The 26,544-nt window shown below is 42.9% G+C and overlaps 1 protein-coding gene across 4 annotated transcripts in view; it reads right to left on the bottom strand.

Moving 5' to 3' along the window:
- Window positions 1-26,544, bottom strand: part of tnpo1 (transportin 1) — a 67,287-nt gene that overhangs the window by 20,064 nt on the left and 20,679 nt on the right. For all 4 annotated transcript variants that reach the window (XR_006757623.1, XR_006757624.1, XM_045689856.1 and 1 more), the window contains exons 5-10: window positions 8,071-8,204; window positions 5,479-5,560; window positions 4,344-4,466; window positions 3,778-3,896; window positions 3,359-3,419; window positions 2,709-2,886 (exon numbers count right to left, since the gene is read on the bottom strand). Coding sequence is in view for 2 of the 4 variants with exons in the window: in XM_045689856.1 (XP_045545812.1) it covers window positions 2,709-2,886; window positions 3,359-3,419; window positions 3,778-3,896; window positions 4,344-4,466; window positions 5,479-5,560; window positions 8,071-8,204 (697 nt within the window). In the remaining 2 variants the exon portion in view is untranslated. The remainder of the gene's footprint in view (window positions 1-2,708; window positions 2,887-3,358; window positions 3,420-3,777; window positions 3,897-4,343; window positions 4,467-5,478; window positions 5,561-8,070; window positions 8,205-26,544) is intronic.

Below are 26,544 nucleotides of genomic sequence, written 5' to 3'. Positions count from 1 at the left end.
GGGGTACACAGACAAGCACCCTTGCCCACAAAAAAAGGTCAACAATATCGATGGCATATTGTACATATGTGGGGTAAGGCAGGAAGAGAGACAGCAAGAGAAAGACAAAAACAGTGGACTTAAGTGGATCAGATTGGAGAGGAGGGAGAGCAATTGTGAATGGGGAAAGAAAACTGAGTATGTGTTTACATACCACAACAGTCAGAAGCTGGCACTAAGATGGCTGTATGAATGAGCTGTATTCCGCCATTAGCAAACAAAAACGCTCACCCAGAGGCGGCGTTCCTAGTAGCCGGGGACTTAAACGCAGGGAAACTCAAAATCCGTTTTACCAAATGTCTATCAGCATGTTAAATGTGCAACCAGAGGAGAAAAAAAAGAAACTCTGGACCACCTTTACTCCACACACAGAGATGCATACAAAGCTCTCTCACACTCCATTTGGCAATTCTGACCATAATTCTATCCTCCTGATTCCTGCTTACAAGCAAACATTAAAAGCAGGAAGCACCAGTGACTAGATCAATAAAAAAAGTGGTCAGATGAAACAGATGCTAAGCTACAGGACTGTTTTGCAAGCACAGACTGGAATATGTTCTGGGATTCTTCCGATAGCATTGAGGAGTACACCACATCAGTCACTGGCTTCATCAATAAGTGCATCGATGACGTCAACCCCACAGTGACCATACATACATACATACATACATACCCCAACCAGAAGCCATGGACTACAGGCAACATCCGCACTGAGCTAAAGGCCGCTTTCAAGGAGCGGGACTCTAACCCGGAAGCTTATAAGAAATCCCACTATGCCCTCCGACGAACCATCAAACAGGCAAAGTGTCAATACAGGACTAAGATCGATTAATACTACACCAGCTCTAATGCTCGTCGGATGTGGAAGGGCTTGTAAACCATTACAGACTACAAAGGGAAGCACAGCCGAGATCTGCCCAGTGACACGAGCCTACCAGACGAGCTAAATTACTTCTAGGCTCGCTTCGAGGCAATTAACACTGAAACATGCATGAGAGCGCCAGCTATTCCGGAAGACTGTGTGATCACGCTCTCCGCAGCCTATGTGAGTAAGACCTTTAAACAGGTCAACATTCACAAGGCCGCAGGGCCAGACGGATTACCAGGACGCATACTGCGAGCATGCGCTGACCAACTGGCAAGTGTCTTCACTGACATTATCAACCTCTCCCTGTCCTAGTCTAACACTAACATGTTTTAAGCAGACCACCATAGCGCCTGTGCCCAAGAACACGAAGGTAACCTGCCTAAATGACTACCGACCCGTAGCACTCATGTCTGTAGCAATGAAGTGTTTTGAAAGGCTGGCTCACATCAACACCATTATCCCAGAAACACTAGACCCACTCCAATGTGCATACCGCCCCAACAGATCCACAGATGATGCAATCTCTATTGCACTCCACACTGCCCTTTCCCACCTGGACAAAAGGAACACCCATGTGAGAATGCTATTCATTGACTACAGCTCAGCATTCAACACCATAGTGCCCACAAAGCTCATCACTAAGCTAAGAACCCTGGGACTAAACACCTCCCTCTGCAACTGGATCCTGGACTTCCTGACGAGCCGCCCCCAAGTGGTAAGGGTAGGTAACAACACATCCACCACACTGATCCTAAACACAGGGGCCCCTCCTGTACTCCCTGTTCACTCATGACTGCACGGCCAGGCAGGACTCCTACACCATCAACAAGTTTCCCGATGACACAACAACGACGAGACAGCCTATAGGGAGGTCGTCAGAGACCTGGCCGTGTGGTGCCAGGGCAACAACTTCTCCCTCAACATGATCAAGACAAAAGGAGATGATTGTGGACTACAGGAAAAAGAGGACCGAGCACGTCCCCATTCTCATCGATGGGGCTGCAGTGGAGCAGGTTCAGAGCTTCATGTTCCTTGGTGTCCACATCACCAACAAACTAACATGGTCCAAGCACACCAAGACAGTCGTGAAGAGGGCACGACAGAACCTATTCCCCCTCAGGAGACTGAAAAGATTTGGCCTGGGTCCTCAAAAGGTTCTACAGCTGCACCAGAGAGCATCCTGATTGGTTGCATCACTGCCTGGTATGGCAACTGCTCGGCCTCCGACCGCAAGGCACTACAGAGGGTAGTGCGAACGGCCCAGTACATCACTCTATACCAGGCGGTGTCAGAGGAAAAATTGTCAAAGACTCCAGCCACCCTAGTCATAGATTGCTACCGCACGGCAAGCGGTATCGGAGCGCCAAGTCTAGGTCCAAGAGGCTTCTAAACAGCTTCTACCCCCAAGCCATAAGACTCCTGAACACCTAATCAAATGGCTAGCCAGACTATTTGCATTGCCCCCCCTCCCCCTCCTTTACACCGCTGCTACTCTCGGTTGTTATCATCTATGGATAGTCACTTTCATAACTCTACCTTCATGTACATATTACCTCAACTAACCGGTGCCCCTGCACATTGACTCTGTACCGGTACCCCACTGGATATAGTCCAGCTATTGTTATTTTACTGCTGCTCTTTAATTACTTGTTACTTTTATTTCTTATCCATATTTTTTTTTAACTGCATTGTTGGTTAGGGGCTCATAAGTAAGCATTTCACTGTAAGGTCTAAAGTAGTTGTATTCGGCGCATGTGACTAATACAATTTGATTTGAAAAACAGATAAGAGGTCCACTCACGGAGGTTCCAGTCAGAGATGGTGTCATCATCTTCCAGGTCATCGTCTTCATCGTCGTCTTCCTCAATGCCGTCCCGGTCACCCTCGTGTTGCTGGGCAACCGTACGGGAGCGGTGGAACCTGGGCCTGATGTCCTGCTCGTTGTCAGGGATGGCCTCATCATCTTCCTCCACGTCACCCTGACACACACTCACACAGTTAAACACACAAGTCTCACAAAAACACAAAGTTAGACACTCGCAAGTGTACACAGTCTCACACACACACAATTCTAATTATTAATACTACTTTAAGACATTGAGCTGCCTTTAGGCTGTAACTGGGTAGCTGTCATTTCACCTATCAGACTATAATCTTACAAGCAGACAGAGACCCATACATATTTATGCATCTTTAAAAATGTATATAATTGTAACCATAGTGACAGGCCAGTGACGGGTGATACTCAAACCTCAGGACCAACACATACCCAAGGTTGAAACACAGCCATGCACAGCAACAAGATTGATATGCCTTGCAATACCCTCCACCCTCTCCCTCCCCCAGGGTTAAGGTGTGATGTGTCTAGTATATCTTAAATCAGTCTCCAGTCCAGCAGCAGTCCAGCAGCCCATAGATCCATTTCCTGGCTCACACTCGGAGCAGACTGACCTTGAGCAGAATGATGTCGATCTCCGAATACTTCATCCCGTTGACGAGCACCGGAGTCAGCCTGAAAACAGACAGGGGATGGAGGGTAGGGGAGAGTGGGCAAGGACAGGCCACATTAATACGTCAGCATTGTCAACAATGTGTAACAGATGAGCTCTAACAGCTATGTCTCTTGAGCAATGGCCGAGGTGACAGGATGAGGACAGTACACCCAGGGGTGAGGTCTAGAACGACTTAATGTGGGATTGGAGCAAATGTTATAGCTAAAGCTTTGATATGGAGGCTGGTGTTGTACTGTGCATGTGTCACAAAGCATTTGTGCTGCTATGACCGTCTTTGCTTTCCCATATGCCATTTATAACATTATTGTAGCATCATCTGTGAGATATAGAGATATATATATATATATAGTTACTCACTTGGAGAGGTGGTTACACAGAACGTCCTTACATACAGGCTGTTCAGCCAGGGTCAGCCAGAACTCACAGGCCTCCAGAGCCACATTCTCATCCTGGTCCTGAGTCCTCTGCAGCATGTACTGAGGAGGAGAGGACCATGGGAAAATTAGTTATTTTGCATTATACTTGTAGTGCACATCAACATTCAGGATCCATTACAAGGCCACAAGCTGGGCAGCCACAATCACCCAACTGATTATGGATCAAGTTTGCTGGAAAACATAGCTTTTGGCCACTAGGTGGCATCTTGAGCTCATTTGATGAAAGACTTATGAAAGACTCTATTCAATTGTCTTGGTTTGTTTTCTTCCCTTCTTTTCTCTCTATATCCCTCCCCATGCCATCTACCTCCATCTCAACCGCCTTCCCTCCCCCTACCTCAACCTCCTTCACTCACCATACATCTCCCTCCTCTAACCCCATGGTTGTCCCAGCCCCAGTCCTACGCCACCCAGCCCCACGCCACCCAGCCCCACGCCACCCAGCCCCACGCCACCCAGCCCCACGCCACCCAGCCCCAGTCTCACCTCTATGATGTTGTGCATGTGTGGTAGGAGACGGTCCATGCGGACCTCCAGCAGCATGACCAGAGCTCTGCACACGTTCTTCCTCACCTCCGGTTCTTCATCAGTCGCCAGGGCAAATAGGTTCTACAGGGAGGGAAGGGGGTCAAACATCATACACCTATGTAGCCATACTAGTCTCAAAGGGGCTATCATTCCTCACTTTACATTATTTGTAAAAACGAATAATAATCCCACTACTATTAAAATGGCATTTCCAATCTAGAAGACAAAGGGAAGGAGACGAGATGACACATTTTAGGGCAATTGAGATAGAGCCAAGGAAAGGTTCCTTGAGTTCAGACAATGTCTTCATGTGCGTCCTGAGGTCTGACCTGTACCACTTACGACTACTGAGCCTCTAGCCGTCCCTCTGCCTGTTATCACATAAAGAACTCCAGTGAAAATAGCTCTATCAAAACACCCTACAGAAATAAACCAATTTAGAGGATGCAAATCAGATTCCATGTGACCTGTGCCTCTTCTACGCCGAGTGCCCGCTCTCTCACCCCTACAGCTAAAGACAGAGGGACTTTCAACAGCAGCCTTCTCTTCATCCCTTATCCGCCTGCAATATTCTTCTGCCTGTCATGTATTGTCAATGTCACTGTGCTGGGTGCATCTGTCCTCATCCAGGGCCCAGCTGGCTGGAATTTAAGCTCATCAGTGGTTAACCTGATCTACTTCCAACGGCTTACCAGCCCTGATCCAATCAGAGGAATTGGGGTTTGTGTACTGAACTGAAGCTAGGTTAGAACAGTGTTGTGCTGCCTAGAGGCGCAGCGATAACCCACTGACACACTGCACTGAGAGCTAAGGCCATATACCTGCCTGCCTGGATGACACATTCTGGGTCTTATGGCTGGGGTGGGTGTGTGTGTAATGACGTCTAATGGCCATGTGAGATGGTCAGCAGAGTTGTGTGTGTCAAGGGGAATATGTGCTGGTTGTGTGTTTGTTTGTTTGCATAACTTAGGGGTCACATAAGCCTCATACCATGTGTCTGACTTTGTGGGCATATTAGACAGTTACAGGGCTGTCTGGGGGTTATGGGAGGTCAGAGTGTATAGGTCAGAGGTCACTGCGGGGTCAGACTTGCCTCAATGAAGCCATCGATGTGCAGCATGAGGGCCTGGGTCCTACTTATGATGAACTGGTTGACGCAGGCGATGGCATGAGACCTGCAACACAACAACATACCCTTTAAAACCTTAACTTCACACAACCCAAATTCACATGACCCCCTCATTAACTCTGTCTCGGTCTCTGTTCCTCCCCCCACCTCCCTTTTCCCCCAGTCTCCTATCTGGGATCTCAGACCTTGATAACACCAAAGGATGGATATAAATCAGAGAGAAAGTTTAATCTATAAGCCTGAGGAAAGAGGGATTTGAGGGGCCATTTTGGATCAAAGCGCCTGTGAATATATCTCAATTTTTTTTTGAAATACTTGGCTATGGGTTGTTTTGGGACCGATTAGAGGGGCAAGGTGTTGGCTCCCCCGGGAGTGAGGACTGGGGGAAAGAGGCAAGGCTGTGAGCAGGGAGAGAGAGGAAGGCACAGTACACTCATACTAGAGTACAGTCATTCCTTCTAGGGACTTTTGCTTACCACTGTGCTTCAGCTTGCCGTCTGTGGTCTAGGCCAGATTATTGTAAGGCACTTTGTAGTGTGTCCAAACAAAAATGCATCTTTTGACCAATGGGTAAGATATGTTAATTGTGTAGATACTCCTCTAAAGAAAACCAATGGTCCAAACCTCATGTCTTTATCATAATCCGTTCAAAGGTTATTGGAGTTTTTACCCTTGTAGGATGGCCAAAATTAGGGCAACTAAATCAATGGAGGCCAAAAAAAAACACAACAAAAAAATAGTTAGCTAGGCTGGATGCTGTACACGAACTGAGGCTAACTGAAAGGCTCACCGTTGAACTAGTCATCTTTCTTCATAAAATCCGGAGGACATAAAACAATATAGGAGTTAAGATGAATATCAATTTTGAGACATGACATGTAGTTTTTTCACATGTTATTATATACTTTTCATATTAGTGCACACGCCCTACACATTGTGACAACTGCTGTTGTAAAAAAAGGCTTTATAAAATATATTTGGTTTAATTTGATTGCCTGACCAGGCGGTAAGAGCTGTTAACCTCTTGACGGTCGCCTAGGATAGGGGGCGCTACAGCGATTTTTGAAAAAAAATACGTGCCCATTTTAAATGGCCTCCTACTCAAACGCAGAAGCTAGGATATGCATATAATTAATAGTTGTGGATAGAAAACACCCTAAAGTTTCTAAAACTGTTTGAATGGCGTCTGAGTATAACAGAACTCATATGGCAGTCAAAACCCAGAGACAGATCGTAACAGGATGTGGAATTCTGAATTGCGGACTCAACTTCAGCACTTTGCCTATAAATCACACCGTGAGCTATGGTTCATTGAGCACTTCCTATTGCTTCCACTAGATGTCCCCAGTCTTTACAAAGTGGTTTGAGTCTTATACTGTGAAAACTGACTGAAAGAGAGGCTGTTGATCTTGGTCACATGGGGAGAGCCATCACCATTATGACGCGGGCGCCCCTGGCTACCCTCCCTTTTCGAAACGTTTTGAAAGACAATGCAACAGTACCCATGGAATATTATTGAAGCTCTGGTTGAAAAAGGCCCTAAAGATTTATGTTATACAACGTTTGACATGTTTGAACGAACTTAAATAAAAAAAAAATTGCATTTTGGTAAGAGAGAAGTCCCGCGCACGACGGTACATTTGGAGCAGCCTTCAGAACGCGCTAACAACAAGAAGCTATTGGGACATAACTTTTTCGAACGAAAATACATTTGTTGTGGACCTGGGATTCCTGGAAGTACCTTCTGATGAACATAATCAAAGGTAAGGGATTATTTACAATAGTATACAAGAGTAGATTTGATATTCGATTGTTCCAAGATGGCGCTGACCTGTAACGGTAGCCTATTTTTCTGAGTATCGCATCCCCTTTTATCACAAAGTGTGATTACCCAGTAAAGTTATTTTTAAATCTGGCATTGCGGGTGCTTTCACGAGATGTTAATCTATAATTCTTAGAATGACAATATTACATGTTAAAAATGTTTTCGAATAGTAATTTAGTAAATTGTAGCGCTGTTTCACCGGATGCATTTGAGGGAAAATAGTTTCTCAACGTCACGCGCCGATGTAAAATGCTGTTTTTATATATAAATATGAACTTTATCGAACAAAAGAATGCATGTATTGTGTAACATGATGTCCTAGGAGTGTCATCTGATGAAGATTGTCAAAGGTTAGTGCTGCATTTAGCTGTTTTTTGGTTATTTGTGATGCATGTGGTTGGTCGGAAAATGGCTATGTGAATACTTTGACGATATACTCCTCTAACATTATCTAATGTTTTGCTTTTGCTGTAAAGCCTTTTTGAAATCAGACAACGTGGTTCGATTCAGGAGAGGTGTATCTATAAAACGATATAAAATAGTCCTATATTTGAAAAAGAAAATGAAATTTTTCTATTGTTCGGTTATGAATATGGCAAAATGATTTTACGCTGGATGTTGATCCCGCACGGAGAACTTCAAGAGGTTTTAAGGAACCTCATTGGCCAAGGAGTGAGGACTGAGGGAGAGACAAGGCAGTGAGCAGGGGGAGCAGGAGAGATAGCCAGCACCTGATCTTGGGGCTGCTGTGCTTGAAGAACTGCAGGAACTTTGGGATCATGACATTGAGCGGACGGTCCAACATGTCACTGTCCAAGACCTCTGCGGAGTCCTCACAGATTTTCTGAAGAGCTCCAAACGCCCCCTAAAAGATAGGGGGGGGAGAAAGAGTGAGAGATTGATCGAAAAATAGCAAGATGAAGGGTTAACCAATATGTTTCAGGGTCAGACAGTCGCCTCAAAGACAGGAGATGGAGCAGAGACCATATGGACAGTAAACATGTCATACTCCATCAATCCTGAGTCAACCTATAAAAAAAGGACAAGTACTAGATCTAACATCAGCACAAGGATAAACACGTAAACCCGGACGGCCAATTAGGACATGAACAGCGGGAGGTATTGATGAATTTGACAGTTAAACATAAAAACAGCTACAGTATAGGCCTAGTCACGTGAGAGGCAGTCAGTGTGTACTGTAGTCGCTCTATAACGACTAAAGTAAAGAAAGTGTTCACCATAAAAAAAAGTCAACAGCACTTCCGTGATACATAGTATGACACGCACTAGCAGTGAGCGCGCACACACTAAACGGAGTCCAGCAGGTGTCCACTTGGCAGAGCAGTTTGATATACACTACCAAAAGTATGTGGACACCTGCTTGTCGAACATCTCGTTCCAAAATCATGGGAATTAATATGGAGTTGGTCCCCCCCCCTTGCTGCTATAACAGCCATGGAAACCCATCGCAAGAAGCTCCCGACGAACAGTTCTTTGCTGACACCTGTCAGCAACGGGTGTGTCTGAAATAGCCGAATTCAAATCATTTGAAGGGGTGTCCACATTCTATTGTATACATCGTGTATCAATGAGAGCCATATGAGCACGCGTCTATGCACTAAGCTTGACTACTCTACAGGAGTGTCTTATTTTCCACACTTAAAATGTATTATTTTCTCCCAAACTCTGTCACTCAATGCCCTTGAGCCCACAACTAGCAAACATCACAGCTGTCCATTATATAGAGTGCCTATTCACACCCCTAGACTTTTTCACACATTTTGTTGCGTTACAGCCTGAATTTAAAATGGATTACATTTAGAGTTGACACTGGCCTACCCACAATACCCCATAATGTCAAAGCGGAATTGAGGTTTTCAAAATGTTTACACATTTATAAAAAATGTAAAGCTGAAATGTCTTGAGTAAATATTCAACCTCTTATGGTAAGCCTAAATTTCAGAAGTACACATTTTCTTAAAATCACATTATAAGCTGCATGGACTCTGCATGCAATAATAGTACCCCACACATACAATTATCTCTAAAGGTCCCGCAGTCAAGCAGTGAATTTCAAAACAGATTTAACCACAAAGACCAGGGAGGTTTTCCAATGCCTCGCAAAGAAGGGCACCTATTGGTAGATGGGTATAAAAAAAAAGCAGATATTGAATATCCCTTTGAGCATGGTGAAGTTATTAAATTACACTTTGGATGATGTATCAATACACCCAATCACTACAAAGATACAGGTGTCCTTCCTAACTCAGTTGCCTGTGAGGAAGGAAACCGCTCAGTGACTTCACTATGAGGTCAATGGGGACTTTAAAAAAAGTTAGGGAGTTTAATTGCCATGATAGGAGAAAACTGAGGATGGATCAACAACATTGTAGTTAATCCACAATACTAACCTAATTGACAAGTGAAAAAGGAAGCCGGTACAGAATACAAATATTCCAAAACATGCATCCAGTTTGCAACAAGGTACTAAAGTAATACTGCAAAAAAAATGTGGCAAAGCAATTCACTTTTTGTCCTGAATACCAAAGGTTATGTTTGGAGCAAATCCAATACAAAACATTACTGAATACCACTCTCCATATTTTCAAACAGTGGTGACTGCATCATGTTATGGGTATGCTTGTAATCGTTAAGGACTGGGGAGTTTTTCATGATAAAAAAATAAATAAAATGAAGCTAAGCACAGGCAAAATCCTAGAGGAAAACCTGTTTGTCTGCTTTCCACCAGACAGTGGGATATGAATTCACCTTTCAGCAGGACAATAACCTAAAACACCAAGGCCAAATCTACACTGGAGTTGCTTACCAAGAAAAAAACTGAATGTTCCTGAGTGGCTGAGTTACAGTTTTGACTTAAATCTACTAGAAATCCATGGCAAGACCTGAAAATGGTTGTCTAGCAATGATCAACAACCAATTTGACAGAGTTTGAAGATTTAAAAAAATATATAATATGCACATATTGCACAATCCTGGTGTGCAAAGCTCTTAAAGACTTATCCTGAAAGAATCAAAGCTGTATTCGCTGCCAAAGGTGCTTCTACAAAGTATTGACTCAGAGGTGTGAATACTTATGTAAATGAGATATTTCTGGATTTAATTTTCAATACATTTGCTAACATTTCTAAAAACACGCTTTCACTGTGATTGTAGGGTAATGTGTGTCGATGGTGAGAATTATATCTATTTTTTTTATACATTTTTGAATTCAGGCTATAACAAAATGTGGAATAAGTCAAGGGGTATGAATACTTTCTGAAGGCAATGTACACACACAAATAAGAACAAGCCCCTTGAAAAGCTCGATTGTCTAAATCTAAAGAGGACATTGACAATGTAAGCCTGCGTCATGTTTGAATGCAGCTGATGATTTGCAGTTCTGTCTGTAAATAATGATAATGCAGCCTTGGAACATCTCTGCCCAGGGAAATATATATTCTGGGATTGACGGCAGTGGCAGACAAATTCAATATGCCGCCAGTCGCACATTACACACACGGAGAGGAATGCAACAAAGCACCGCTGCCACGGCCGCCGTGGTCTATCTGAGGGCCATTTCCTAGGTAACCATTTCCAGGGCGGGCGCTCTTTCCTTCCAACCAGTCAGCTTAGAGACTGAGACGATGTGGTTAAAGAAAAGATAAGGTTTCTGTCTGGATGCGAGACAGCCGGTCCAACCAAGGTTAAACCAAGGTCAGCAATGATATAGCTTACAAGGAAGTGGATGCAGCCTATTAGGATGGAGACTGTGTAGGCAAAGGTTAAGGGCTGTATCCGGGCACTCCGCATTGCGTTGTCCATAAGAACAGCCCTTAGCTGTGGTATATTTGCCATATACCACACCTCCTCAGCCCTTATTGTTTAATTGTTAAAAAATCTTTTCTGATTGGCTAGGACATTCTAGAGCAGACATTATATTTACTTTAGATACACGGGACAGCATTTTCTCAAATGAGATACTGCTGATCTGTCTGATATGATCTGTCTGAACTTGCAAACGCTCATGGGATTGCTAAAAATAAGTTTAGCCAGTTTCTAAACCTTTAGACCTGATGACGTGCTTCTGAACATGAGCTTAGCTAGTGTAGCACATGGGGATTTGTGACATGTAGTCCTCAGCCTTAAAAATGTCCTGCTTGCGTCGCCTCATTATCGAGCTTTTGAGGTGGCACGATCGGCTAAGACGCTTGAGGAGGGAGGCCAAGTGTGTTTGTGAAGCGGAGAACCAGAGTTTGCGTCAGGTATGGGCCGAAATGAGAGGAAGTGGTACTCGCTAAGCGAGCAGCGTGAAGGCGTTTACACTAGCCAACGTCGCCATGACGTCGTCTAGAAATGTAATCGGAGATTTCTATTGAAGAAGCAGTTTCTTCATACTGCTACAATATGCTGCCCTAACTAGGGGTGTGAATGTTTAAACGACATTGGGATCGTTAACATAAAATCACAGTGCAGTTATGAGAAAACTACCACTAACTGGCCCCGATCATCATCAAGGGAAAAATAAATGCTGTAACATTAGTAGGAGAAATGCATCTTTCAAATGATTTGCCACGGATGGAAAGCGCGCCACATAAATGTTCGACGTCTATGAATACGCTGTCATACATCACTGCAATGTGCAATCACATTGATGAGAAGTGGCACATGAAGTAGGTACTGGAAACTGAGAACATGGCGCTGAGTGGGTGTGGGACAGCAAGCAGTAAGGTGTGTGCCGTCTCGTAGGGTTTCCACTAGTTACCACAGTCAAAAAACATATTTGGATGGGCTATATCGTAAACATTTATGAAAATAAAAATGAATTTAAGGTTAGGCATAAGGTTAGCAGTGTGGTTAGGGTTAGGGCTTAACATGAATTTTTTTAAATCACATTTTAACCCTTGTGTTGTCTTAAGGGTAAAAAAAATGACCCGCCACTATGTTTAACAGCAGAGAAAACCCCCTAAATTATATTTTTTCAAATTGAAATTTGGTGACTTTTCCTAGAGTGACCCCAACATTAGATAAAGTGAAACATCGCCTTTGTTCATATTCCCATGAAAGCTGTACACCACCAGGGTACAAAGATAGTCTTAGGGTCATTTTTGACCCGGCAGTTATAAAATCATTTACACACCACAAAGTCACACAATGAGAAATTGAGATTGTGTGCTACTGATTGAACTCAGAAAACTAAACCTCTTGTGCATGTGCAGCACTTCCCCTCAGCGACCCCACGACTCAAGTTCACAGACAATTTTTTTTTTTTAAATGGCAAAATATAACTTTCTGGAAAGCATTGTTTACTAATGGGGAATGCAGTCAGAGGCTATAAAGGTGCTGCAGATGACAGTCCCCCCAGTTCTCTCTTTGCTGAAGCCATGACTGCACGTTTCAGTGCCCAACAGGTCATAGACCTGATTTTTCAGATGTCCAGGAGGAATAATGGAACAATGATTTAGAAGAGGTGGTATCTGAAGAAGAAGATGGGGAAGAATACAACACAGAGAACAATGCATCATCTTCAGATGAAGAAGAAATCCCCCAAGCTGAAAGAGAGACATTTCTGTCAAAGAACAGCAAAATAACATGGTCCTTGTCACCATATGACAACCAGGGCAGGATGGCAGCACAACATGTCATAAGGATGACCCAAGGGCCCACAAGACATGCAGTTGCCCATGTCCAGGACATCGCCTCAACATTCTACATGTTCATCACACCAGCCATCGAAAAAAATCATCTTGGAGATGACAAATTTGGAGGGTTTCCGTAAATATGAAGACAACTGGAAAAGGATGGATGAGATTGACCTGCGTGCCTACATAGGGCTGCTAATCTTAGCGGGTGTATATAGGTCCCGAGGAGAGGCTACATGTAGTCTCTGGGATGCAGAGAGTGGAAGGGTGATTTTCCGTGCCACGATGCCACTGAAAGTCTTTCACACTTTCTCAAGAATGTAACGATTTGATAACCATGAGGCAAGACCTGCAAGACGTGTAAGAGACAAACTGATGGCCATAAGAGAGGTCTGGGAGAAGTGGGTGGAGAGTCTGCCATACCTCTACAACCCTGGGCCTGAAGTAACAGTGGATGAGCAACTGGTTCCATTCAGAAGTACATTACAGATATTTCAAAATGTAAGGGATTTTCACTGTTCATTTTATTATGTATTGCTGTAATATCATTGATTTATGTGAATGTTTTCTGTGACACTGATACTAATTACTGATAGTAATCTCTTTTGTCAAAAGGTTGCTGTCCTTTCCAGCAGTATATGCCCAGCAAAGTATGGCATCAAGATATGGGTGGCCTGTGACGCACAATCCAGCTACACTTAGAAGATGGGGAGAGAGGCCTTCTCATCAAAGTTTGCCTTCACCCCCACCACCACTCTAGTTTTTTACCTCCCAAAAAGAACAAGAATATAGTCCTCCTGAGCGCACTGCACAAAGCGGCTGAGATCAGTGATCGTGAGGACAGGAAGACAGCCATCATCCTGGACTACAATCACAACAAAGGAGGCGTGGACAACCTGGACAAGGTGATTGTAACTTACAGTTGCAGGAGGATGACCGACTGCCCACTAGCCCCTGGTCATCTTCCATAACATCATTGATGTGTCCTCATACAATGCCTGCGTGATATGGAACAAGATCAACCCTACCTGGATGCCTGATAAGCGGAACAAGACGAGGGTGTTCCTGGAGCAGCTGGGAAATGCACTTGTAACCCCACACATTCAACGAAGGGAGCGCCTCCCCCAAACAGCAGCGCTTGTGAAAGCTGTTCAGGAGGTTGAATCTTGTCCTGATCCACCTGAGGCTGCAGCTGGGGCAGGCAAGAGAAGGGAGATGCCAATTCTGCCCCCCAAAAGGACTGTAAAACATATACTATGTGCTGCACATGTGAGAAATACATCTGCAAAGTCCATACACACACACACACTAATTAGAGTTGATTGATTTATGTTCTTCACGTTTTTGTTTTGTATCTATTATCTTATTCTTGTTGCTTATACACCTTGTGGGTGGGGGCAGTGGTTAAAAAAAAATGGGAGAAGACCAGTGTTTTGTAGTTGAATTCCTCATTGTACAGTATAAGAATATATCACTATGTTGCCAAAAAAGTTTGAGATCTCTTCCCTTCAATAAAATGCATTCAAAACTACTTTCTGCACATTTCTGCTACTTTCTTAGGCTATACAAGTGCTATCTCTTGCTAAAAAATATATATACACGTTTACACCTATGCAGTACCTTTAACAATAATAAACCTGTACTTTAGTAAAGAAAATTATGACAGGTGAATTATAATAAAAACGAGTGGTGTCCACTGATTAAATGCAGTCTTTCTGCATTGTGAAGAGGGAAAACCCAGATATTCAAAGTTTGTGATGGATGACTGGTTGTTTCTTCATGCAAAACAGATTTGGGGTTTAAAATTGAATTAAGCTGCTTTATTTTAGAGGTTTAGTGAAGGCGGGTCATTTTTTACCCTTAGGACAAGGAGAGTATACAGAATGTCAAGACTACACAAGGGTTAAGAAAATAAAATATAGAAATACACAGGCTCCCGAGAGGCGCAGCAGTCTAAGACACTGCAGTGCAAGAGGTGTCACTACAGCCCTGGTTCAATTCCAGGCTGTATCACATCTGGCCATGATTGGCGTGGCAGGTAGCCTCGTGGTTAGAGCGTTGAGCCAGTAACCGAAAGGTTGCTAGATCGAATCCCAGAGCTGACAAGGTAAAAATCTGTAATTCTGCCCCTGAACAAGGCAGTTAACCCAGTGTTCCTAGGCCGTCATAGTAAATAAGAATTTGTTCTTAATCGACTTGCCTAGTTAAATAAAATAAATTGGGAGTCCCATGGGGCGGCGCACAATTGGCCAAGTGTCATCCGGGTTTGGCCGTCATTGTAAATAAGAATTTGTTCTTAACGGACTTGCCTAGTTAAATTTTAAAAAAACACAGGCTTTATGACAACTGGTGATGACCGGTAGGTAGTAGCCAGGACCGTGGTAGATTGAAGTGCATTGCCCCCTAGCGGTCACACGTAGAACCACATCTGAACTGTGAACTCGTCATTTAACATATACATATATATACACACACATATACATATATAAAAAAAATGTATGCAGCATACATGCATACACATATACATATATAAAAAAAATGTATGCAGCATACATGCATGAATGCATACATGCATGCATACATGCATGCATACTTTTTTTTTTTCCCCCAATGGCACTTTAAACGTTAAGACAAAATGTACATCCCTAGTCCTAACATTCGAAAAGGTTACCAAGATGACGTCGCCCACTGAATCCCCTTTCATCCTCAAAAGAGTTAATCTTAACCAAAAACTATAAACCTGTAGCTACGTTTTTCTGCATGAGCAAGACTTCACTACCCAACTCTACATCTAGTTAAGGTGTTTTGTGGTGGTACAAATCAGTATTTATGAAATTTGCAAGAAAACTAGCTAGTATCTGCTTGCTGGCTGAACCAGTCTCAAATCAATCCATGAAACGAAAAGGGAAGGATGCTAGCAACACCAGTTCACACACTCAATGCTGAATGCTCCCTCTAGCTAGCTAGCGCAGAAGTTGTAGCTAATGCACAAAAGACGTTTCATGATTTCAACACAGCTGACTTTTCTGCAACGTTATCACGGTGGCCAACTGTTACAAAGTAGTGAGTCACAGTCCCAGCTTCTGTCAGTGTCAAATACATGGCAATTTCTGAGAACAGTCCCATAACTTTGGTACCGTACAACTTCACCAACAAGCTGGCAAACTAGCTACCGTATGGCCATTCAAACCAGCTTGCTCTGCTGATCGAGCATGGCTTTCCGCCAGTGCGCCATAGCTACTAAGGGTGAGAGAGGAGCGATTTTCAGAATTAGGAACTAGTGTTTGGCATTTTATGAATTCCAAGTCCTAAAAGACAGATCGGTTGAGGGACGAGCAGCGCGTAGGAGTGACGACATCTGACGTGAGAGAATGCACGGGACACTCGGAAAAGTTATAGGACACCTCCGAAGTAGAGGTCGACCGATTAATCGGAATGACCGATTAATTAGGGCCGATTTCAAGTTTTCATAACAATCGGAAATCGGTATTTTTGGATGCCGATTTGGCCGATTTGTTTTGGAGACCTTTATTTAACTAGGCAAGTCAGTTAAGAACACATTCTTATTATTTTCAATGACGGCCTAGGAACGGTGGGTTAACTGCCTTGTTCAGGGGCAGAACGACAGCTCAGGGATTCAATCTTGCAACCTTATGGTTAACTAGTCCAACGCTCTAACCACCTGCTTTACATTGCACTCCACAAGGTTACGCAAATGCAGTAAGAAGCCAAGGTAAGTTGCTAGCTAGCATTAAACTTATCTTATAAAAACAATCAAATCATAATCACTAGTTAACTACACATGGTTGATGATATTACTAGTTTATCAAGCCTGTCCTGCGTTGCATATAATCGCTTAGGTACACGTTGCTCCAACCATAAACATCAATGCCTTTCTTAAAATCAATACACAAGTATATATTTTTAAACCTGCATTTTTAGTTAATATTGCCTGCTAACATGAATTTCTTTTAACTAGGGAAATTGTGTCACTTCTCTTGCAAACAGAGTCAGGGTATATGCAGCAGTATGGGCCGCCTGGCTCGTTGCGAACTGTGAAGACTATTTCTTCCTAACAAAGACAGCCAACTTCGCCAAACGGGGATGATTTAACAAAAGCGCATTCGCGAAAAAAACACTATCGTTGCACGACTGTACCTAACCATAAACATAAATGCCTTTCTTAAAATCAATACACAGAAGTATATATTTTTAAACCTGCATATTTAGCTAAAAGAAATCCAGGTTAGCAGGCAATATTAACCAGGTGAAATGGTGTCATTTTGCGTTCATTGCACGCAGTCAGGGTATATGCAACAGTTTGGGCCGACTGGCTCGTTGTGAAGTAATTTGCCAGAATTTTACGTAATTATGAGATAACACTGAAGGTTGTGCAATGTAACAGGAATAATGTTTTGTTTTCAAGATGATAGTTTCCGGATTCGACCATATTAATGACCTAAGGCTCGTGTTTCTGTGTGTTATTATGTTATAATTAAGTCTATGATTTGATAGAGCAGTCTGACTGAGCGATGGTAGGCACCAGCAGGCTCGTAAGCATTCATTCAAAATAGCACTTTTGTGCGTTTTGCCAGCAGCCCTTCGCAATGCATTGCGCTGTTTATGACTTCAAGCCTGTCAACTCCCGAGATTAGGCTGGTGTAACCGATGTGAAATGGCTAGCTAGTTGGCCGGGTGCGTGCTAATAGCGTTTCAAACGTCACTCGCTCTGAGACTTGGTGTAGTTTTTTCCCCTTCCTCTACGTGGGTAACGCTGCTTCGAGGGTGGCTGTTGTCGATGTGTTCCTGGTTCGAGCCCAGGTAGGAGCGAGGAGAGGGACGGAAGCTATACTGTTACACTGGCAATACTAAAGTGCCTATAAGAACATCCAATAGTCAAAAGGTAAATGAAATACAAATCGTATAGAGAGAAATAGTCCTGTAATAACTACAACCTAAAACATCTTACCTGGGAATATTGAAGACATGTTAAAAGGAACCACCAGCTTTCATATGTTCTCATGTTCTGAGCATGGAACTTAAACGTTAGCTTTTTTACATGGCACATATTGCACTTTTACTTTCTTCTCCAACACTTTGTTTTTGCATTATTTAAACCAAATTGAACATGTTTCATTATTTATTTGAGGCTAAATTGATTTTATTGATGTATTATATTAAGTTAAAAATAAGTGTTCATTCAGTATTGTTGTAATTGTCATTATTACAAAAAAAATATATATATATATATATATATTTTTTTTAAAGCGGCCGATTAAATCGGTATCGGTGTTGAAAAATCATAATCGGTCGACCTCTACTCCGAAGCAGTTCCAACAATAGGCACCTTTTTACCGTTCTAAAGCACTACCCCATGCAGTACATACTTGCTACAAAGTTACAGAAATCTATACCACCACACAAACTGAAATTGGATTAATTGTAAATGAAGGTCCAACCAGGAAAAACTTAGCTAGCATTCATTCATTTAGTTTTGCACAAACATATTTTCTGCAGCTTCTAATGACTGGGACAGGTGTGTGTGTGTGCGCAAGCAGCAGAGAAAGTGGGAGGGCAGTCAGACTAAGAGCACATACCAATGAACCTGGATAGTCCTTGTAAGACTAAGAGCCTTGCTGTGGAAATGTGCAAGAATTACAACTACGCAAAAGAATCGGAGCCTGTTGAGAGGAGAGAGAGAGAGAGAGAGAAAGGGATTAAATTAAAAAAAAACATTTTATTACTCCTTTATCCTCTGTTAGAAAGCTATGTTCAGACAACATGCTAGAGTATACAGTACAATGTCTGAACGAGCAAGCACCAGCCAGCGCTACACTTGGTTGTTCGGTCAGACGACAGGAACACACACCAGCACCTTCCAACCGCGCCGTTATTAATCACCACGGTAAAAACTGCTCTCCAGCAAAACCTAAATAAAGCAATCAGCCAATATTCTATAAGCGTGAGGTGACAACCCACACACATACCTGCTCTGGTCTTTTTATAGAGTGAGGGGCGCAGAGGGAAGAGGGGAAGAGAGGGAAAGGGGTGACAGAGGAGAACGGGAACAAGGGGAAATAGGAGAGAGGGGTATTGAGGGCCCCTCAGACTGCTGTGACAAGAGACAGAACAGGTTCGGACGCGGTCTGCGGTCGTAGGGACTGCTGTGCTGACGGTCAGAGAGACAGACACCTGTGTGGAGTTAGCATTAGGGTTGGGTGACGTCTGGAATGACACATCATCCCATCCTAACATTGTTGATAAACGATTGTATAGTCTACAAAAAGTCCCTCTGTACCCAACATCATTACTAAACTTTAGACAAGTTACCACAGCAGGTCTCAGGGATGGCTAACTCTGGAAATTCCTTTGGTCTCTACGGAGTTCGGTAAATCAGCTTTTACATTTTCTTATACCTTATTTTTGGAACAATCTTCAAAATGTTCTTAAATGTGATGTTTTTTGTGCCTCTAGGCCAATTCAGAAAGCTGATTGAAGACCTTTTTACTAATGAACGTGTTTATGACAGTGTTTTTCCTTTCTGCTTTCGTTTTGTATTTACATTTGGATGTGTGCATTTTCTGTAATTCAGGGCTCATTTGTAAAAGAGACCTTGGTCTCAGTATGACTCCCTGATAAAATAAAGGTTAAAGAAAGAAAATGAAAGCTATGGCATTTAGGGAAAATACCATTTGGCATGATGCCCTGCTGTGTGCTCACTGCCAGACTCCAGTCAAGTCCAAATAGGCTAAAAACAATCATGTGACATCACGATGTTGTCACCATCGACGATGGCTGTCAAACATCGTCGACAGACGACGCAATCGTAAAATTGCCAAACCTAGTTAGCATTCCATTCCACACTGCGGTAGAGTCAACTCAGCTCACAGGGATCTCAGTGCAGACAAAGGGACTGAGATTCATCTAATACTTGGGAGAGCAGGAGAGGACTAAACGCAGACAATGAAACTGCAGCACAGAAACTCAAGATTGTGTCTTTGAGAGCACTGCAGATTTCAACAAATATAGTCTGCGTGCAATGCGGATTTTAACACACTCAGAACAGTGTGTGATGTGGATAAATCTAGTAATAGGCTAGCCGCTAAAGGATCATCTTTATGTATAAACACATAAAAGACACACTGCTCAGAGCCAAAATCAGAGGCACGCCACCCAGTGCCAATAGCACTGCCTGTGAGGCCCAGTAGACTTCGAGGTCGTCAACTCTCATCACGTAATATGCTACCCAGAGCCCTGTACCACGCAAAGCTGTTAGGACCACTGCCAAAGAGCTCAGTCAGTGGAATGCCTTTTTTACACACACACACACACACAAATGTACCAGTCAGCTAGAATTTACAAGTTCAACGGCTGTCTGTAACATGACCCGGCTGAGACTCATCCATATGCTCTGAATAACTCACATCAATCACTGACATATTAACAGCAGGCCTAATACGCTACATGCATACTATTTATATTCTCTGATGAAAGCAAATACTCTTTCAGCAAATTAAAAACAGCAGAACTAGGCTACGCAGATCTCAAGGCGACACTTCTAAACCGACTGACGAGGTTTCTCTAGCCGAGTACACCAAACCCTTGGAGTACCCGCCCGCCTGAAGAGTATTACCAAAACTAATCACAGCTCACTCCAGCTCCACCGCAGAAAATAACTTGCACTAAATCTCTGCTTCTGAACCTGCTCTGTGTTGGAGGAACACCCTGTGGCAATAGTGAGAACCATTGTACAGGCTGTCCTTTGGGATGTCTGCCAGGCCCAGGAGTACGGGTCAACTCGATCTCCCGTCGGCTTTACTTGGATTCCCATTGATGAGTCCAGATTGTGTCCCGTTGAAGATAGCACTGGGGCATATTTAAGTGTTAGACTATAAGAGTGATCCATGCTTCCATGGTAAATTATCAATGGCATGCAGCTTGTGTAGATCTGAATGAGCCATTGACACACACACACACACACACACACACACACACACACACACTGGTTCAAAGAGATGGTAAAAGGAAGTGGAGACACTAATCTATCATCAAGCCAAGATTAGGTCATTCTGAAGTACAAAGGTCATGTGCTGTCTGAGTCCAATCAACACTACACAAGTGAGTAAGAAGAAAATGAGAGGGTATGTCTAGGCTTTACTGTAAGTGAATGCACGTAGGTGTGTGAGCTCACCTGTCTCTGTGTGTGTCCTTCAGAACACAGTGATCCCCAGCCACACATCTGTATGGAGACTGCTGTCCAGTGTGTATATTAGGGCTGGAAATTGCCAGGGATGATATCACGATACTTAGGTGCCGATACAATATAGTGGATTCTCATGTTTTTCTATATGTATTGCGAGTTGATATTGCGTATTTATTGCAATTTGATGTTCCAAATATATTGCTCACTATATGTCTGCTGCAGAGAGACAAGAGCGCATGAGAAAATAAGAAAACATGTTGACTCACTATTTAAAAAAGAAGATGGAGAACAAGCTATATGATGAAAAGGTGGAGTTGGCACAGGTACAGCAGACTAGTGTTTGCCAACGCAACATTTTGATACACACTTTTCCCCTTTTTTTAATTTTTTTTAAAACAAAATCGATAGAGAGTCAAAGCATCCATATAATATAATGACATTTAACTGCAGCAATTACCCCCCCATCACTAGTGTATATGAAGAACTGTGTGTGTGTGGGGTGTGGTACCCTCAAATCAGCTCATTTGTGAGGCGAGTGTGTGGCTTTATATTTACTGCTGCTGGCAAGCCGCCAGGGGCCACCGCAAAGCATCCTGGACAGCCAGGCTATTTTTGGGGCTGTTGCAAGGGAGCGTTTTCCCACGATGCAACTCTGCATCAGCAGCGCCAGGCTTGATGCAAAGTATGACGCCCCAATCAAATTGGTATTTAAAAATACACTAGCCTCCATGCAAACACACTACATTCATTCCTTCGTACTTTGATCATCAAATGCATTCAGTGGATTTTTCTAACCCTCTCCATACCCTTTACCTGACTTGAATATCTATGAGCACAGCATAGCCACACACACACACTACAGAGAGAAGGCTATAACTCAGGACACACCCATAACTAAAGGCGTGTCAGAGAGAACTGCGAGGGGACTGGCTGACCAACAGCAGACAGAGTAACACCTGAGGTGTATACTACAAAACGAAGCAAGATCTTTTCAGGGTTTTGTAGCTTCAGATTGCAGCTCAGGCTTCATACGTACTACGATGGTGGATATTTCTCGCCCGCCTGCAGCCAACTCTAACAGGCTTGTAACTGCGGATGCATGTCACACGTGGCTAGTCAAAACGCCGAACTCTTCACCGATAACGCTGAAACATCAATCCACGGGCGAGTCAGTGCCACGTTTTCATGTGCCGAAGTCAAAAGGAAAGTTACCTAGCAAATTCAGCAGGCTATCGTGTGAAATAAGCTTGTTGAAGTACCGTCTTAAATGTTATTACTTATCATTAATGCAGTCTTTGGAAGGTAGCATAGTGGTTAGAGCGTTGGGCCAGTAACTGAAAGGTTGCTAGACCGAATCCCCGAGCTGACAAGGTAAACATCTGTTTACAGTTAACCCACTGTTCCTAGGCGTCAATGTAAATAAGAATTTGTTCTTAACTGACTTGCCTATTTAAATAAAGGTTACATTTAAAAAATAAAAAAATCAGTGCACAAGCACCTTTTTTTGCACACCTATCAATTTAATTTTTTTAAAGACAAACAAGTTACATCATTGTATGACGCAAGGAACCACTTTACAAAATAACCTACATTACCATATTTGTTTACCATCGAGAATCAGACCAAAAAATGCACACTCTGCCCATTGGCTTCGTTGCATATTCAAGCTGGTCACAAAATACAACACTGCCCCTTTAAGACTCTCCTGGAGGATGGCCACCCTTGCTAGCCTAGAAAATACTGCAACATTACAATTACAACCAAATATACTGAACAAAAAATAACATTTAACTAGGCAAGTCAGTTAAATTCTTATTTACAATGACGGCCTACACCGGCCAACGCTGGGCCAATTGTGCGCTGCCCTACGGGACTCCCAATCATGGCTGGTTGTGATACAGCCTGGATTCGAACCAGGGTGTTTGTAGTGATGCCTCGAGCACTGAGATGCAGTGCCATAGACTGCTGCGCCACTCGGGAGCCCAAGTTACAATTCATATAAAAAGGAAAATCAGTCAATTGAAATAAATTCATTAAACCATAATATGGATTTCAAAACTGGGCAAGGCCACAGCCATAGGTGGCCTGGGAGGGCATAGGTCCACCCACCTGGGAGCCAGGCCCAAACAATCAGATGGATTTTTTGCACCAAAAAAAGGCTTTATTACAGACAGAAATACTCCTCAGTTTCATCAGCTGTCCGGGTGGCTGGTCTCAGACGATCCCGCAGGTAAAGAAGCCAGATGTGGAGGTCCTGGGCTGGCGTGGTTACACGTGGGCTGCAGTTGTGAGGCCAAATTTTCTAAAATTGTTGGAGGCGGCTTATGGTAGAGAAATGAACATTAAATTCTCTAGCAACAGCTTTGGTGAATATTCCTGCAGTCAGCATGCCAATTGCACGCTCGCTCAAAACTTGACATCTGTTACATTGTGTTGTGTGACAAAACTGCACATTCGAGTGGCCTTTTATTGTCCCCAGCACAAGGTGCACCTGTGTAATGATCATGCTGTTTAATCAGCTTCTTGATATGCCACCCCTGTCAGGTGGATGGATTATCTTGGCAAAGGAGAAATGCTCACTGTCAGGGATGTAAACAAATGTATACACAATATTTTTAAGAAATAAGCTTCATGTGCGTATGGAAAATTCCTGGGATGTTTTATTTCAGCTCATGAAACACGGGACCAACACTTAACTAAACAAAAATATAAAGTGTTGTATTCTTTTTAAATAATTCCCTCCAGGCCTAAAAAAAAATAAGATATTGATACTGTTCAAAACAGACTACAAAAGCAATGGTTGATGCAAAAGACTTATCTTAAAATGCTGATCGTTTTATTTCTCCATATTATAAGCTCGACGAAACAATGAACCACGCCTCAAGTATGTCGACAGAATCAAGCCTTTTGACGTTAATTATCATTCATTACAAACTGGGTGGTTTAAACCCTGAATGCTGATTGGCTAACAGCCAGGGGATATCAGACCGTATACCATGGGTATGACAAAACATTTATTTGTCCTGCTGTAATTACATTGGTAACCACTTTATAATAGCAATAAGGCACCTTGGGCGCTTGTGATATATGACCAATATACCACGGCTAAGGGCTGTGTCCAGGCAGTCCGCATTGCGTTGTGCATAAGAACAGCCCTTAGCCGTGGTATATTGGCCATATACCACACTTCATCGGGCCTTACTGCATCAGCTTGGACAAGAGGCTGTAGCCAATATGCATATCACCTACACTGACATGTAGGCTTTTTTATTTATGTACACTGTGTTCGGAAAGTATTCTGCCCTAGACGTTTTCCACATTTTGTTACAGCTTTATTCTAAAATGGACTAAATACATTTTGTTCCTCAGATCTACACACAATACCCCATAATAACAAAGTGAAAACAGGTTTAGACAATTTTGCAAATATTGATTTAAAAAATGTTAAAATAAAAATGAAATACCTCATTTACATAAGTATTCAGACCCTTTGCTTTGAGACTCGAAATTGAGCTCAGGTGCATCCTGTTTTCATTGATCATCCTTCAGATGTTTCTACAACTTGATTGTAGATTCAATTGATTGGACAGGATTTGGAAAGGCACACACCTGTCCATATAAGGTCCCACAGTTGACAGCGCATGTCAGAGCAAAAACCAAGCCATGAGGTTGAAGGAATTGTCCGTTGAGCTCCAAGACAGGATTGTGTCGAGGCACAGATCTGGGAAGGGTACAAAAACATTTTTTGCAGCATTGAAGGTCCCTAAGAACACAGTGGCCTCCATCCTTAAAAATTGAAAAAGTTTGGAACCACCAAGACTCTTCCTAGAGCTGGCCGCCCGGCCAAACTGAGCAATTGGGGGAGAAGAGCAGAGAATAAAAGGTACAGATTGATACTTGATGAAAACTTGCTCCAGAGCACTCAGGACAATGACCCTAAGCACACAGCCAAGACAACGCAGGAGTGGCTTCAGGACAAGTGTCTGTCCTTAAGCGGCCCAGCCAGAGCCCGGACTTGAACCCGATCGAACCTCTGGATGTAACAAAATGTGGAACAAAAAAATCAAAGAGTCCGAATACTTTCCGAATGCACTGTATATGAACATTCGATAAGAATATTATTCCAATGTTGGCCTCACTGATCCAATTCATATCGGAGTAATTGCTTGATATTGTGATTTTTATTTTACTTGTCCCGGACAAGAGAACAAGTGTTAATGTTGAGCCCTGCACTACATTCAGGATAAATGGAGTTAGCCTGCCCGGGAGCAGGTTAGTAATGAAGGATTAGTTGCCATATACATTTACCTGGCTAAAAAGGTGAGCCACTTTCATGGTACCAGTTATTCAGAGTTGACCAAAGTTACGTTACCTCGCTACCTTCTCAAATCACATACATAGTATAGGGCTTTAGTCTTAAAATGTCCCCCAAACATGGCATGATGACACATCAAATGAATGAAGATCACAAATCTGACTGATCGATTGACTAACCACAGATCTGCTGTGTCAACTAGGAGGGATACTGTGAGATTCTGACATAAAAATGGATACCGTTTTATTTATTTTTTTATGAAGGAAGTTAGTGTTAGTTTCAAGAGCCAATGCTAACTAGCTTTAGCACAATGACGAAGTCAAAGTACAGTAGCATTGTGTCCATCCCTTTAACCTTACTAACTCTTCTTGCAATAATCAGTCATTCTAATAGTTGTGTTAGTAACGCTAATAGTAGGGCAGCCACCCAACATTGACACCGAATGTGATTAAGTGCTAAGAATATTCCCCCCCCAAAAAAAGCTTAATTTAGCACCACCACTTTGATGTTGTTGGCTTGCTCTTAACCAAAGACAGTATTCTTGGTCATGGCGAGAGCCAGTCAAGAAATGAGGTCAGATTATATTCACTGGTATAAAAGATAGGCAGAGAGAGAGAAAGAGGGATAATATAAGTGATTTCATGTTGAATAAGCTGCAGTTTTGGGTTAGTTCCTATCCAGCTGTGAGTATTTGCCTTCAGCTGAGCCGGTCAGCAGGACTCCATCCAGATGCTGCTTTATTTGACCCCCCCCCCCAGAGAAGTGCATAGGAACACTAACAAACACCTACATATTTTTTGCTTGTGTCTGGTATTGAATGTGAAAAAGGACAAGACAACCAGATCACTCATTCAAAACATCAAGGTCACTCATTCAAACGCAGATCATCTCTGATTAATCCACCGATTACAGCGACGGGTCAACAACTCTCAAACCAACCTCTATCCTAAACCATACTCACCTCAGTAGCAGTCATGAGACCGTATTAGTAGAACAATTGTAAACCTGAGCTCCCAGATGTAGCAGTGTAGTCCAGTTGTATCCTTAT

This window comes from Salmo salar, chromosome ssa11 (genome assembly GCF_905237065.1).
Source record: "Salmo salar chromosome ssa11, Ssal_v3.1, whole genome shotgun sequence".
NCBI classification, from domain to species: domain Eukaryota; kingdom Metazoa; phylum Chordata; class Actinopteri; order Salmoniformes; family Salmonidae; genus Salmo; species Salmo salar.
The sequence above is the reverse complement of the archived record's forward strand: the minus strand, read 5'-3'. Positions and strand labels throughout refer to the sequence as shown.